A 14,411-nucleotide genomic window follows, 5' to 3' on the forward strand; every position below is an offset into this window, starting at 1 on the left:
TACTAGTGTCTTTTGTCTTTTCTGAGTAGTAAAGTGTCTGTTAAACCAAAGTTCAACCAAAGTAAATTCAAAGGGGGACCCCAGCACGCATGGACTCCTTCCTGAAAGGCAAAAAAACAGGGTTTAAAAACATCAACTTTCTAATACGTCACTACATACGGAAGTGAAATATTAACACATGTTGGGTAATTTTGACTTTGAATGTGCGATTTTAATGACAGTATTCTGTTTGTGTTGAATATGTCATGTTTGAATCTCTACTGTCGTCAGAAATCTAGCTAAGAATCCAGCTAGCAGGGGGAATCTGGGGGTGAAAGTTATTTGAGGTGATTGTTTCTTTATGCATGTCAATACCGCGTTAGCACACTGGACTTAGCCTCTGCTAGCTCACTTCAGTGATACACTTAAAGAAAGTCTGAATGGTGATATCTGATATAATGAATGATATCTGAATGGGGAGATGAAACCATCTGATCCTGAGGTCAGCATGTCTCACTGAGCTAACTTCACTGTCACGCGAGTGTTTTCTGTGTGCATTCAGCTTTTAAGACACTGGCACAGGTTAAAATGATGTGTTTTTTCTTCAGGTCCCTGAAGGAGCTCCTAACATCTCCCTCCATACTGTGGCTCTGTGGATGTGAGCTCAGCTGGCTGCCTGTTGCTGTGACATTGAGGTGGACACTGGGACACTGTGTCGGTACAATGAAGACCCCAGTGCATTCTTAATTTGAGCTAAGGTGTGTGGTGATGTTTCGGCTGCGGAGTGTGAATTCCTCTCTTCGGAGGCTCCTTCACGTGGGGACGGTGAACCGAGACCAGGTCTTGGAGCAGCTGCGGGTTTGCTCTGTTGAGGACCAGGTGTTTGATGTGGTGGGGAAGAACAAGGCCAAGCTCACGGTGAACCATGTCAGCTGGGCTGTGGGGATGCTGTGGCAGCTTCAGAAAGAGAGGCCACAAATGCTCCGGTCCATTGAGCTCGTTAAGAGCCACCCGCAGTTCTTGACTTTGCGGGTTTTGGCGGAGAACAAAATTGCCCTTATGGATGATTTGATGTTGGTCGACGTGCTTTACAGTTTCCTCAGGTACATTAAGACACAATCAGTTTATATGACATGCATTTGAATTATAGGATAGTAAAGTTAACATGCTGTATTATTGTTCATCTTTTAGGTTGAACGTGGATGCACATGACTCTCTTGTTCAGCAGTTGGTTTCAGAAGCATGGCTGAGACTAGACAGGTATGATCGCATTCATTTGCTTTGGTTATTTTGGAAAATCTGCATCATAATTTCCCAGAGCCGAAACATGTATTGATATGAATCAGAGAAAAGCAGCAGATGTCCACGTTGCAGAAGCTGAGCCCAGCAAATGTTTGGCATATTTGCTTGATGAATTACTCAAAAGCTAAATTAGATCATTAATTCTTGTTTAAGTCTCTGTTGATTGATTTATGGATTAATTAATAAAACTTTTTTTTCTTCTTGCAGATTACCAATGTCATCCTTATCCAAGTTTGCCATCTGTCTAAGTGATCAGCTCCTTCAACACAGTCCTCTGATGGGCCACATCACCAATATTCTGGATCAGAAGTTGTCCACTATTGATGAAGCCAGGTTGGTCATGAGACACATATGATCAAATATCTTCAAATGTAAGCGCTTTGTATTGTGTGTTTACTCTCTGACCCTGTTTTGCCAGGATCCTAACTTCACTGATGACTAGCGTGTCATCCCTGGTGTCTCCCCGGCTTCGAGATGCCCTCATTGTCAGGGCAGACCAGCTCCTGGACACCATGGATGTCTCACATTACAACAACCCGAGGAGAGTAGTGCAGTTCCTGCGCAACATCAGGCACAGTCACCGGCCTCTGCTGGAGAAGTGCAACGAGATCTTCTTGCGCAACATTCCCACTATGGACGCAGAAAATATTAGCATCATTGTTGGGCTGTATCAGTCCCTGCAGTTCAACAACTGTGACTTCAGGCTGGCTGTTAAACAAAGGCTCACAGAGCTGGTTGATTCGAGCACTGACCCTTTCTCCTTCACTAAACTGTTTGTCGCTCTGGCTCCGATGGCCAGAGAGGAGATCAGAGAAAGGTTTGTAACATAAGTGGAGTGATCCATGAGTGGAAATCTAACCCTTTACAGCAATTCCCAAGTCTCACAGGTCTCCATTGTGGTCTCATCCCTCTTAGGTTGGAGGACACTGCCCTCCTGCTGGCGGATGAGCTCAATGCACACCAGGCTCTGGCTATTGCTGTTGCTCTAGAGGAGATTCAGAGCAGGAATGTCAGCTTACTCAACAAGTGAGTTCATATCTCTGCCGCGTAGCACACAGCTGTCTGGCTGTCATGGTGTTGTAGATGTTAAAATTCTGATTGGACTGAGCTCTTCTCACACACATTGTCTTAAAAGTTCTAATGGAAAAATAATTTTAGACCTCAGGACCTGTAGTTGACCAAATCTCAGCATCTTTATGACATAATTTGCCTTCAAAGAACTCTGGGAAGTTTATTTTCCCAGGTAAACTCTTCCGCTCAGGTTATATTTTGCTCTCATTTCTTTAAAAATTAAAGATCTTTAATGATGATGTTGTGTATTTTATGCATTTATCTCATCTCCTCCTTCAAGAATTAACCAATACATTGAAATATCTATTTAAATATTTTGTAAAATGCTATTGTTGCTAAATTATTTTCCAGAATTGCATCAGTAATCCAAAGGAACCTTCCTGTCTACAAGCCGATGGATGTGGCCAGAGTCACCCAAGCCCTTTTTCTGTTGCAGTGCCACAACCCCGAGCTCTTCACAAAACTAAGACACACTCTGATCACGTAAGTCTTTATTTGGACTGAGCAGTGAGCTTTTCTTCTCTGAACAAAACGCAGACTGACAACGCCTTCGTCTTGCAGCTTTCTGCAGCGCAGCATCATTCCCTACGAAGTGGTCATGTTGACTCGCGTTCTGTCCCTTCTGCCCCACCCACGGCTGGACGAGGTCGTCATCTCGCGAGTGGATGCAGTGATCACCCAGTGCGGTCTCAACGACCTCAACACCACCGCGCTCGCCATCAGCAAGTGGATGCGCAACGACCCCTCCTACCGCCGCAACACTCCCAGTCTGTACATCCGTCTGCTGCAGACCCTGAACCTCTGCGGACGCGAAAGGCTGCAAACGGCTGACCGGCTGGACTTGCTGCTGGAGGAGGTCAAGTACATTTCGGGAGAGTGGTTTGAGGAAATGCTGGTCGAAGAGACGATGATCACACTGCAGAGGATGATGGACCAAATTCACTGGACTAATGTGCCGGAGTTGTCCCTCTTCTTAACCAGGATAAATCACCTCTGCCCTCCTCTGATGGACCGTATGGCCAGTGTGGTCATTAAAGACATCGACAAGGTGCTCTGAGAGACATAACAGCAAGGAAAGTCTGGAACAATTGAACTTATATTAACTGTACTTTTGCTGTATCGCTTTTCAGATTCACCACTCGACAACATATGCCACCCTGCTGCCCTTTTCCATCCTGAATTATGATTCTGTACAAACAGACGAGCTGTATGATGTTTGTATCCGGCGCCTCACTCCTCATATCAGTAAGTGAATCAGTCAGAAATTTTCTTGTTTTAAATTTTTTTTTTTTTTTTTTTTTTCTTATTCTAAGCTCACTCTAACAGATTTTCTCTGTGATTGTAGGCTCCTTTGAGCCGCATATGCTGGTTTTACTGGCATACGCTTTGGCTGTCGCTGACTATTTCCCCGAGCAAATAATCAGAGAAATCTTCAGCGTAGAGTTTCTGGGAACGCTGGACGCCCAACTCGAAAGTATGTCTCCACTTTTCTAATAATTGTGTTTAAGATCGTTGATATGCATTGGTATTCAGGCACTTCACGCCTGAATCATGCAACTGTTCCCTGTGCCTCTTCCAGCCCTGCCTGACACCCTCGTCATCCGAACCAGACTGCGCCTCATGGAGCTCAATCGCGCCGTGTGTCTCGAGTGTCCCGAGTTCCAGGTACCGTGGTTTCATGACCGCTACTGCCAGCATTTGCAAAAGAAAGGTAAACGGATGCACAGACAAATGCTTCACTGGAATTGAAATAAGTCTATATTTTGTTTAAGGTGTTTCCTTTTCCTGTCCACATGTTTTCAGGAAACGGCTCTGTCAGCACTGCACAACAGCAGATCCACAAAATTCTGGGTGAAGTTCTTGATGGCATTAACCATGTCCGAATAGCAGTTGTCACTCCGTATTTTTACACTGTAGGTGAGTAAATCTGCAACTTTCCATCTTGGTGTTAAACACTGATTTGACTATACTTTAACTCTCGTGATACTGTGCAAAATATAGTGATAAAACACGTTCTAAACACTAAAGTGTTTCTGTTGGCCAAAACATGAGCACTGAGCTGTGACTCCGCTCAGTTCATGTTGAATGAAGGTGAGCTTGGCTGGAGATCGCAGGCCTCAGAGCAGAGGTGAATAGGAAACGGGCGTGTAATGTGACCGTATTTTGTCTTTTCAGACTTTGAATGCATACTAGACAAACACCTGCAGCCGCTGCCCTACAGCGAGCCCAGCAGGCTGCAGATGTCAGGCAGCGGAAAGGCTCACTGGGGGTCGAGCTCACTGGAAAACATCAGGGATGAGCTGCCACCCGGAGCTCAGCGGTACGGAGACACCAGAAAACAGCCTGAACACTGAGCATGAATAATTAGACCACTCACTCAGAAACTGAACGTGTCTGTTTTCACTCATCATGCAGAGTTGCTGTGGACTTTCTTGATTCAAAGACCTTCTGCAAGAATTCTCACCACATCAAAGGTGAAGTCCTGATGAGAAAGAGGCACCTTGAGATCCTGGGATACCGTGTGGTTCAGGTGGGAGAACATGTGGTGTTGTACATCTCTTCTCTGAATCATTTTAAATCCAGTGAAATAGCAAAAAGACACCCAGACAGTGAAGTCGTTTGTGTTTTCTAGATCCCTCACTTTGAATGGAACTCCATGGAGCTCTCAACAAAGGATGCCTGGAAGGAATATCTGAAGAAGAAACTCTTTCAGGAGCTTTCTTCTGAAAGGACTTCTGACTGAACGCTGAAAGTAATGTTACGTTCAACGCTAAGCTTTGAGTTTGGTTCTGAGAATTTTCAGGCTGAACAACTGGAAAAAAACACATCAAGTGCTCCTTATTTTTAGTGATAGAGGATAAAGTTGACATGAAGCTACCTCTTTCATGTTGACAGTGACGTAATATATTATGTGCTTTTGTATTAAAATTAGTATTTTGAAGAAAATGCTAAGCGTCAGTATCTATTTGTAGCATAGATGTGGGATTATCAGCGTTGTGCTCTAACTTAATTTATATGGTTTTGGTAATTTATTACAACTGAAATTTGACATTTTACATTTTTGGCAAGGTACTTAAGCATTTTGAAACTGTATCTCTACTCAACTACATCTCAAAGGCAAATATTGTTCTTCTTACTGCACTACGTTCATCTGGTTTGGCAGCTTTAGTTGCTAGCTGCCTTCAGTGTATCTCCAAATTTGGTGATTTTGAGTTAGATTTTTTTCCCCAGATAAACTGAGAAAACAAACAGTTTCCAAACCCTTTTTGGATCAGCTGGAAAATGCATCGTCCCAAAGCTGAAAACAGGCTGTTTTTTCTGACAGTGATGTATAAACATATGATGATCTTACAGAACATGATGCACTGCTGTAGATTAAACTACCAACAGTATATGAAGTAGTTAAAACGAGCTCAGCCTTTAACTGCTACAGCAGTAAAATGAAACATACTCATGAATGCAGCATGATGGTAAAACACTGACAGGGACCATTTTGAATTTTACTTGGAGTATTTTCACAGTGTAAACTTTAAAATAAGCAGAATATCAGTTGAAACAGCTGCTGTAGGGTATTCACACAAAGCTTTAAACAGTGACTGCAGAGCTTGTGAATATGAACATCTGCGGACATTTTCCCCAAGATTAAATTTTGTCCCTTGTCTGTGTGACCTCTGCCGCAGTGTGGCTCACGTGTGATATGCCAGGTGTCGACTCATTCATAAAATGACTCGTTACTCATACGAAGACAACAGAAGCATTGTCTTAAAATGTTTAAAATGGAATTTGTCATGAACATGCATGAATATTTCTGGTCTTCAATAACATCCATATTTTAGGAGCTGCATTTAAAGAGAAGTGTCAAATGTCAAACAGATGTATTAATACCACAAGGCGCCTGTTGTAATTGACTGGAAGAGGAACATTTCCAGGAGAAAACTATTTCTGTGCAAACCTTTACCAGGTAACAGCAATAATACACATCAGAAGATCAGAATCAACAATAATGTCTGATGCGAACAAGCAGCGATAGACTCCACTGACCGCTGAGAAACAAACCAGTTACATACATTTTATTGACGCACTCAGAACAGGCAAAGGGGACGTGCCTAATATGTTACAATGTTAAATGACACTAAATAAGAGCATGTACACAATATTCTTGCCTACAGCAGAGGAGTTACAGTTTGGGCATTTTGGCTGCATTGAGACACATGGACACACAGGACGCTCCAGCTGCATAACGCATCTCTCTGATCATGCCGGTCCACTGTTTCTTGTCCTCTTCATACCTGGTGAGACAGAGAAAACATATTATTGTAATATGCTGTATGAAGAGAGATATCATTGCCAAAGAAAGTGCGTATTTACTGCACAGAAAGCAACACATACTGCCAGATGTCAATGATTTCACTGGGCGCACACTCTTTGTTCTCGTTCTCCACCATGGCGAAGCCTCCTACGGCGTACAGCAAGCCTCCACAGCTGACCAGGTTCACTGAACTCCTCTCCTGAGGAAAGTCTGTGAAGGGTGACCACCTGCAACAAGGTGCACTCAGCTCCATTAATGGCATACTTCCATCATGATTTCTTAACTTGTCCTTAAAAATCTCAGCAAGAGCTCCTTAACTTTTTATTTTCAGTATGGATTTAAAGCAGCGGTTCCTAAACTGGACATTGAGACCCCACAAGCACAGAAATTCTTCTTTATTTTCTTTGACTTTGACTCTAATTTGTGCTTTTTTTTCTCCTTTCTTTCTTTTTTTCTGGACACTTTCTCCTCCTTAAGACTCCAAAAATCCTTCATATGAAACTATCGGAGGAAGGGTTGAAAATAGCTGATTAAAAGCATCCAAATAAAGAAAAAAAAGTGGCAAAATTTTTGGAATATTTTGACTGAAAACTCATTGAACACAGTTGAGCTACATTTAGAAAGGAAATTTCCTCTTATAGCTCACCCTCTAAAAAATACATGCTTTCATGTAAGAAAAGTATAAACAGAAAAGCTTAGATTGGAAATACAGGAATCAAAACAATAACCAGCCTTGGACAACACTTTGAATAATAAACGTACTTGTTGGTTCCAAAGTCGTAGGCTTCGCACGCCGCTGTGAGGCCTTCTTCAGTGACTCCCCCAGCGACGACAATCTTCCCGTTGTGGATTACGGCGCCAAACATCGATCTGGCTGCCTTCATGGACGCCACCTCCTTCCACTCTGACTTCTTGTGATTGTACGCAAACATCTTATTGGTCGCTTTACTTCACCAGTGAGACAAAAATGATTCCCGTGGAGAGTTAATGTAATGTGAAAATCAGATTTTGACCTTTATATAGAAATGTGTCTTACTTGTCATCCATTTTGCCTCCGATACAGTACACCAGCCCGTTCGCTGAGACCACACAGTGGCCGTGGATTTTCATGGGCAACTTTTTGGTTTCAGTCCACTTCATTTTTCTACAGTGGAGCAGATAAAGTAACGTGCTCAACAGCAAATACACACCAGTGCTTTGAACGAGAGAACAGAGCACATCCGAAGTGTTGGCGGGCTGAACTTACTCTGTGTCATAGCACATAACAGTGTCATGAGACTCATTGGACTCTAAATCTTTTCCTGCGACAGCAAAGATGAGATTTTCAAACTCCCCCATCGCGAACAAACACCTGGGGGAGGGCATGGGCGGCAGAGCGATCCATTCAACAGCCAGACTGTCCAACTGAAAGACACACGTGAAGATGTTTTGGAAAAAACAAAGGAGGGAATTACTTCTGATGTGTTCAGGTGCAATGTAAATTCAAACGGCTATACCTGGTAGAGGTAACACTGCAGTGGGTTTTCTTTGTCCTCTTCATCTACAAACAGGCCCCCCAACACATACAGATTGTTCTTCTTTGACACCAGACTGACGTGGTTTCGGGGGATCTGCTCTGCCATCGCAGCGAGAAAGCATTCGTTCTCATGGGCGTCATAGGCCACGGCGGCAGTGTCATTGATCATCACAACCATGTCTTTGGCAAACATGCCATATCTGCGGTTATCGTTCAGATAGCCGGGCAACTTGCCCTCCTCTCCTTCCTCGTCACCTTGTCCCTTTTTCCTCTCTGGAAGCTTCCCTGCAAAAGCTTCTTTTATGACTTTGACTTTTTTGAGCAGCTCAGGGTCGGTCTTAATGAGGTCATCCTTCTCCACCTTCTCCTTGAAGTACTTCTCTGGGAGTAAACGGAAGCGAATGTAGTCGAAGGCCTCTTCCAAGGATTTCACACGCTTCTCTTTGTCTTTCCTGATCCACCTCATGAGGGTCTCGAACACGAGCTCCTCTTTTTCTACATTCAGTGCATCTGCTCCGATAATGGCAAAGAGCTCAGGTGGAGCAAGCTCTAGGAAATCCTCATCCTCGGCTATGGTCTTAAACCGATCCGCAATGTAATCTCGAGCCGCGATCGCCAGCCTGGGGCAGTTCAGCATCAGTCCCAGCCTGTAGATGGCGAGGCAGTTCTTCTTTGACAGCTTCTTCTGCAGATAATTTACACAAACTGTGAACACCGAGGGGATTTGGAAGCGGTTGGCAACGGCCAGAAGATCCTGCACATTGTTGTCATTGATATCAATCTCCGCTGAGTACATGTAATTTACAATCGCCTCCATAAGGCTGGCATCCAGGTTCTCCAGAGCAACCTCCTTTTTGTCCACCTCCTTGCCGTCCCCTGAGAAGAACAGCTCCCGGAAATGCGGACTACAAGCTGACAGGATGAGCCGATGGCAGGGGATGCTTCTGTCTCCAACTTTCAGCACGCAGTCAATCAACTTGTTCTCGTTCAGGAGCTCTTTGAGTCCATCCTGCAGCAAAGTGGTCTGAAACAGACGGAGATCTTCCCTCAAGCCTTGGGGATCCATTCTTTCAGGACAGGAAGTGGATGGAAGTGGGGCAGTTCACAACAGACTGTCCTAGCTGGTAAAGACAGAGAACTATAGGCAGCCAGGTCTGAGGCCCCTCCAATATAACCGTGTCCCTCTAAATATAGCCAAACATCCCATCCATGAGGAATCCGGGCTGGCCAAATCGGAGAGCTCACACAGCTGTCATGGAGTAAAAACAACCGTGAAGCCTTGTCACCCCGGTGATTAGTAACAACATTGTTGTATGGCCACACAAAATGACCCCTGATCTTCTCACTTCTAACAGGGTGAAATATATAATTTTATAAGAAAAACAGTGACAGGACACACAATGGTTGGACCAGTACTCTATGTACTTTGACTTCACAGATATAGTTTGTATTTACTACAATCGTGTGTGTTCTGGACGTCTGAACGTGGAGTGAATCACCGTTCACTGATAGAAATGACCACCTCACTATAGTGTGATTCAGTATTTGTGTGTGAGACATCCAAAGGGGACTTATCCAACATGCAGACAGGGTCAGTGAACAGCTGCTGCCACCAGAGGTGACAGTTTGTCCTCTTTTTAGATTTTTAAAATACTCTAGCGCATTGTGCGGTTTTGTATTTAGCCTGAGATCACTGTGTTCTTTCCACATGAAAATGAACTGTGTACATGACACACTGTAGACCCGCTGCATTGTTCCTGAAATGTTAAAAATAATGTACTGTCTGACATACTCTATATTTAAATACATTTATTAACTTTAAGCAATACAAACTGCACATTCTTTTCACTACAAGAAAATATGTTTTATACAAATATCCCCACAATAAATGTCATACACAGTTTAGAATTTTCTTTTATGAATACGTATCTACACACAAAACTGTACAACTTTTGACCTGACCTATAAATACACTGTTGCCTCCATGATCACAGTATCTACACAGAGAGCACACATGTTTCATATTATTTCAGCCCATAACTTCCCACAGTCCTTGAAGCGTGAAGCCATCCTTCAGCCTTTCAATGGCGAGGCCCAGTTCCTCGGAATAAACCGGCTCGCGGTCTTGTTGCTTTGGAACAACAGTAAACAAATGAAAAGAGCCCATAAGGTGTTAGAACATGCTACACAACATATTTTATAATTATACAGTACAACCCATGGACACTGTTATAGATAGATAAAACAGAATGTGACCATTTGCTGATCCTTTTTGACATATACTCAGCTGAAAACAGCACAAAGACAATATATTCAATGTTTGACCTCATCAGCTTGATTGATTTTTGTAAAAATCTGTTTATGCTGAATTTGATGCAACTCATTCGCTGGGACAGGAGCAACAAAAGACTGGGAGAGTTGTGGAATGCTCCAAAAACACCTGTTTGATCATCCCACAGGTAAACAGGTTGATTGGTAACAGGTGATAGCATCATGATTGGGTATGAAAGGGGCATCCTGGAAAGGCTCAGACAAGCAAGGATGGAGCGAGATTCACTACTTTGTGAACACGTAACTGTATAAAGGATATTACTACATGGACACTTCCTAAAACTGTTTGTTTGCAAATGACTGCATTCTGTTTTTATTTGTGTTACAAAGAATCTCAAGCTTTTTGAAATCAGGGTTCCAGCTGGTGATAAAATTAACTGTGATACTTTACCTTATTTCCATCAGCAAAGTAAGCCTGTGGGCAAACAACACACACAAATCAAACATTTCATCAAAACAACAGGGTGATGTTGTCTGTAATAACAGGTTATTTTGTCTGACGAGCGCCACTCCGTACAAACATGAGCACTAGGCAACATAAATTCATGTTTGTTCATCATGCTGGAGGGCATGAGCTGACAGCTATTCTGAGAGTCTGAAAGCCAAACCACTGACTCCCAGAAGAGTGGTGGGTGTAAAGGTGGCCAGTGGGCACACTCACTGTGAAAGCATCGGTCTGCTCATCGGGCTCAATCTCCACGTCATCAGGAGGCTGTTCCACTGTGAGTTCTTCCAACGGCTGGGGCTGAAATCATTGTTAGGACAAAACAGTACTATGACAACAAGATCGGATGAACTGGTGAAAAAAACAGCCACTGTGGAAGTATTCAACAAAAACAGATATGTATTTTAAAGCTGGTTTGTTCCCAGTTTGAACAGCTTGCACTTTCTGACGTGTTTTAATGTTACACTACTGAGCTGTTCAGGGTCATTGATTCTAATATACTGCACGGATGCTTACCTTTTCTTCCATTTCATAGTCCACTCCAAAGATGGGGTTGGCAGAGTACACCTTATGCAAGGAGTTGATTTCCTTCAGTGCGTCCTGAAGCTTATCCACAGGGTCAATCTTAAAGCCGAGCACATAGCCACCACTCTAAAAACAGAAGGACGGAGCGTGTTTGTGAATTTCAAGCAACAAAAGCAGAGAAGGAACTCCTGTTACAAGTGTCAGGTCAATATATTGTCATCATTTCAGGTGAATGTGACTCAAACTGCATAGAAAAACATGTTACCTGGCGTGAACTCTCTATCACCAAAGCCAAGCCGAACTTTGAGTCTCTTATTCTGATGGACCACTTTGAGGGAAAAAAAATGAAAATAAAATGATGCGCACAATAAAAACAAGATCATCAGTGGGGCTCTTGTGCAGGGGTACAGTGGTGTCTGTCTATGAAGTAAAACTACTTCAATCTTAAATCATCTCATCAACACCTCATGCTTCCTTTTTGTGGAAAACCAACCAAATAATAAGCAAACAGAGTTCACATCTGACTGAGGTGTGCCTGAGCACATACCAGGCGGTGTGAATGTTTGTTCTGACATTATGTACACAGCCCAAGTCCCGCTATTAGCTATTGAAATTTCTTATAATTTAGAATAATTTCAGAACACTATGAGCCACGAACGAGCAACTGAAAAAGAAAAAAAGGAGAATTTCATTTCTTAGAATCAGTGAAAAAGGCAACTATGTTTGCAACACAGGTTGGATGCTCATTTTCAAGTCAGGTAGGAAGTGAGGACTGGATCTGTAATGTTATTCACTGGACTGTACTTACAATCTGAAGGTAAGGAATGCTGACATTGAAGCTCTCATTCATGTTGGCGTGCCACACAATCCGAACATTGGTGATAAAGAAGGTTCCGAGGTTCCCCTAAAACAAAGAAACCAACATCTGTCAATGAAAAAGAACTCAGTGGCTCATGCTGCAAACTAATTACCTCCAGTAATCACATCAGATTTAAAGTATGGCCTTTCATGTATTAGATTTGGACTCTGTGGAAAGAACTAAGACTCAAGCAACAACTTACAAAATGAAGGAATAACACTTCAATGTTAATTTACACTTTCATACGATGCACTGCTGATTAAAAGCTGATTAGACATGTTTCAAACACTCGTACCTGATCACTGGATAAATTCCAAACTCCATTAATTTTATCATACACTTGCTCCCGGGGCAAGAGCCTTAGCTGCTTATTTTGAATGAGAGCGGCTCGTAATTTCAGGTCCCTGTACATTTTAGATGTCTCATAGGCCCTGTGTCAAAAAGAAAGATTTGAAAACGTTTAGTAGGTAATACATTTAATGTGGAATCAATCAGAGAACTGAAGCTTGCCTCAGTGTTGTTTTACCTGTGAACAGCAATGACAGAAGTAAAGAGTCGTGGACTTCCTGGAACCACATTGGTGAAGATGAACTCAAATCTTGTGTTGTTGGACTTTGTCAAGATGTAGAGCGCTTCGGTTTGGCCTCTCAATTTCTGGAAAAGAGCATTCAGTTCATAAATTGGCATGTTTGTCTGCCTTTATCACATTTATTATATACTTAATTTATCATTTACTTCAGAAGGATGTTGAAACATGGCTGCCTTTATTGGCTTTGTATGTACATAGACTAGATTGAAACATTTTTCCATTAATAACATAAACACTAAATGTGATGTGTGTGAGGAGATGTAAACAGATTACGGACAAACATTCTGGACTTAAAATCATAAGATAGTGATGAAATAGTTACAGAAGTAAAACTTCACTCACTGAGTTAGCTGTCCTTGTTGTGATGTTAATGATGGAGTTGTAACCCACAGCTGGAAAAAAAAAAATCGATCTCTGATATATCTGATCATGGCCAATTTCTTATTTCTCTGAACATGACAGTCAATCACATGAATACATGAGTTTCATCTCACCAAATGGTAATAACATGTTTTCTGTTGGATTGCTCTGAAATTGGTGCCAACGGTCACTCACAAATCTTTAGATATAGTTTATGTTTAAACATTCATCTGATGGGCTGCTGGTGGAGACAGACAATACAATAAACAGACGTATTTAACCTGCATGTGTACTCACACAAATTGACTCTTGGCAGAGCCAAAGAATGCCAAATGATCCTCAGGTTTGTAACGAGCAGTCGTCCTACAAAACAGTGGACATTATCAGTCATTAGGTGAACAGCCACACGCAGGTTACCTGCAGTTTTAGCCGTACCAAGATAATTTTGCTGATTGACATTACCTCGATCTCCGTTGTTTCCCTTCGTGTCTTCTATGGAGTCCAGGCAGTCTATTAGTGCTTCTCCTGGACGTGTTTTCATCTGCCTGTGTACAGGATAGATTGGTAGATTGATCAGGTGCAGCGTTACAAGCCCGTTACCGTTGGTTAGCCAATTAGCGTATCTGAGCTAATTTGTACGATGGTGAAATAACCCCAAACGATTCAGTGAGATAACAATAACTTACTGGGCTGTTATGTCGAATCTAACGTCTCTGTCTTCCCACAGAGCATCTAAAACAGATGCCATGGCTGATTAGTTCAGTAACGTTTCCTAGCTGGTTTGCTAGCTAGCAAAAATGCGCTAATCTGAAAAAGCCTCTGGAGCGTCACAATCACCGTGGCAACAGACGGCAAGCCAGGGGGACATATTGTGGAGCTGTTTCCGGTCTCACAAACTATCAAACCCCCAACAGGGCTTGTAAACAGTGCTTTATTAAGGCAGAGATACCGATTTAAAGGTAACACACGGATAGAGAAATATAAGGTGTACTTATCTTATATAGCACAACAAGTTAAGTTAGATTTAGGTCATTTTCAAGACTTTGATTCAAAAATATCTTTCAGTATTTCCGCTAGGTTTATAATTTTAGGTTTACAATAACACGGCCTGAAATTTAACATTGA

General features: G+C 42.5%; 3 protein-coding genes across 4 annotated transcripts; 1 reads left to right on the forward strand and 2 right to left on the reverse strand.

Moving 5' to 3' along the window:
• The first annotated feature begins 150 nt into the window (after positions 1-150).
• Positions 151-5,291, forward strand: fastkd1 (FAST kinase domains 1). 2 transcript variants are annotated; one of them, XM_070975623.1, is made up of 15 exons: positions 151-326; positions 588-1,082; positions 1,171-1,239; positions 1,489-1,614; positions 1,700-2,098; positions 2,197-2,307; positions 2,704-2,835; positions 2,914-3,400; positions 3,483-3,597; positions 3,698-3,826; positions 3,932-4,063; positions 4,156-4,269; positions 4,528-4,672; positions 4,768-4,882; positions 4,985-5,291. In XM_070975623.1, exons 2-15 carry the CDS (start codon positions 748-750, stop codon positions 5,093-5,095), a joined length of 2,520 nt encoding a protein of 839 aa, XP_070831724.1. In that variant the 5' UTR covers positions 151-326; positions 588-747; the 3' UTR covers positions 5,096-5,291. The 2 variants fall into 2 exon arrangements, with proteins under 2 accessions (XP_070831724.1, XP_070831723.1); XM_070975622.1 differs by having other exon boundaries at positions 154-481.
• Positions 5,292-6,460: 1,169 nt separating this feature from the next.
• Positions 6,461-9,321, reverse strand: klhl41a (kelch-like family member 41a). Its single transcript, XM_070975906.1, has 6 exons — positions 8,158-9,321; positions 7,908-8,065; positions 7,698-7,805; positions 7,424-7,609; positions 6,742-6,888; positions 6,461-6,641 (listed from the first exon to the last, which is right to left on the reverse strand). The coding sequence occupies exons 1-6, from the start codon at positions 9,241-9,243 to the stop codon at positions 6,530-6,532; spliced, it is 1,797 nt and encodes a 598-aa protein (XP_070832007.1). The 5' UTR covers positions 9,244-9,321; the 3' UTR covers positions 6,461-6,529.
• Positions 9,322-9,971: 650 nt separating this feature from the next.
• Positions 9,972-14,154, reverse strand: bbs5 (Bardet-Biedl syndrome 5). Its single transcript, XM_070976035.1, has 12 exons — positions 13,973-14,154; positions 13,749-13,831; positions 13,584-13,649; positions 13,269-13,318; positions 12,864-12,991; positions 12,633-12,768; positions 12,287-12,382; positions 11,744-11,806; positions 11,470-11,604; positions 11,170-11,253; positions 10,900-10,923; positions 9,972-10,308 (listed from the first exon to the last, which is right to left on the reverse strand). The coding sequence occupies exons 1-12, from the start codon at positions 14,032-14,034 to the stop codon at positions 10,207-10,209; spliced, it is 1,029 nt and encodes a 342-aa protein (XP_070832136.1). The 5' UTR covers positions 14,035-14,154; the 3' UTR covers positions 9,972-10,206.
• Between the last annotated feature and the right edge of the window lie 257 nt (positions 14,155-14,411).

This window comes from Chaetodon trifascialis, chromosome 12, assembly GCF_039877785.1.
Source record: "Chaetodon trifascialis isolate fChaTrf1 chromosome 12, fChaTrf1.hap1, whole genome shotgun sequence".
In the NCBI taxonomy this organism is placed as follows: Eukaryota; Metazoa; Chordata; class Actinopteri; order Chaetodontiformes; family Chaetodontidae; genus Chaetodon; species Chaetodon trifascialis.

Bases quoted from the DNA above. Each gene is read 5' to 3' on its own strand.
- fastkd1 (XM_070975623.1), top strand. From the start codon at position 748: ATGTTTCGGCTGCGGAGTGTGAATTCCTCTCTTCGGAGGCTCCTTCAC. The intron at 2,099-2,196 runs GTTTGTAACATA...CATCCCTCTTAG, and splicing joins AGAGAGGAGATCAGAGAAAG to GTTGGAGGACACTGCCCTCC. The intron at 3,401-3,482 runs GTGCTCTGAGAG...ATCGCTTTTCAG, and splicing joins TCATTAAAGACATCGACAAG to ATTCACCACTCGACAACATA.
- klhl41a (XM_070975906.1), bottom strand. From the start codon at position 9,243: ATGGATCCCCAAGGCTTGAGGGAAGATCTCCGTCTGTTTCAGACCACT. The intron at 8,066-8,157 runs GTATAGCCGTTT...TGTGTCTTTCAG, and splicing joins TGCAGTGTTACCTCTACCAG to TTGGACAGTCTGGCTGTTGA. The intron at 6,642-6,741 runs GTATGTGTTGCT...CTGTCTCACCAG, and splicing joins GAAATCATTGACATCTGGCA to GTATGAAGAGGACAAGAAAC.
- bbs5 (XM_070976035.1), bottom strand. From the start codon at position 14,034: ATGGCATCTGTTTTAGATGCTCTGTGGGAAGACAGAGACGTTAGATTC. The intron at 12,992-13,268 runs GTGAGTGAAGTT...GCTCTTTTCCAG, and splicing joins CAACAAGGACAGCTAACTCA to AAATTGAGAGGCCAAACCGA. The intron at 10,309-10,899 runs GTAAAGTATCAC...GTTGTTCCAAAG, and splicing joins ACTTTGCTGATGGAAATAAG to CAACAAGACCGCGAGCCGGT.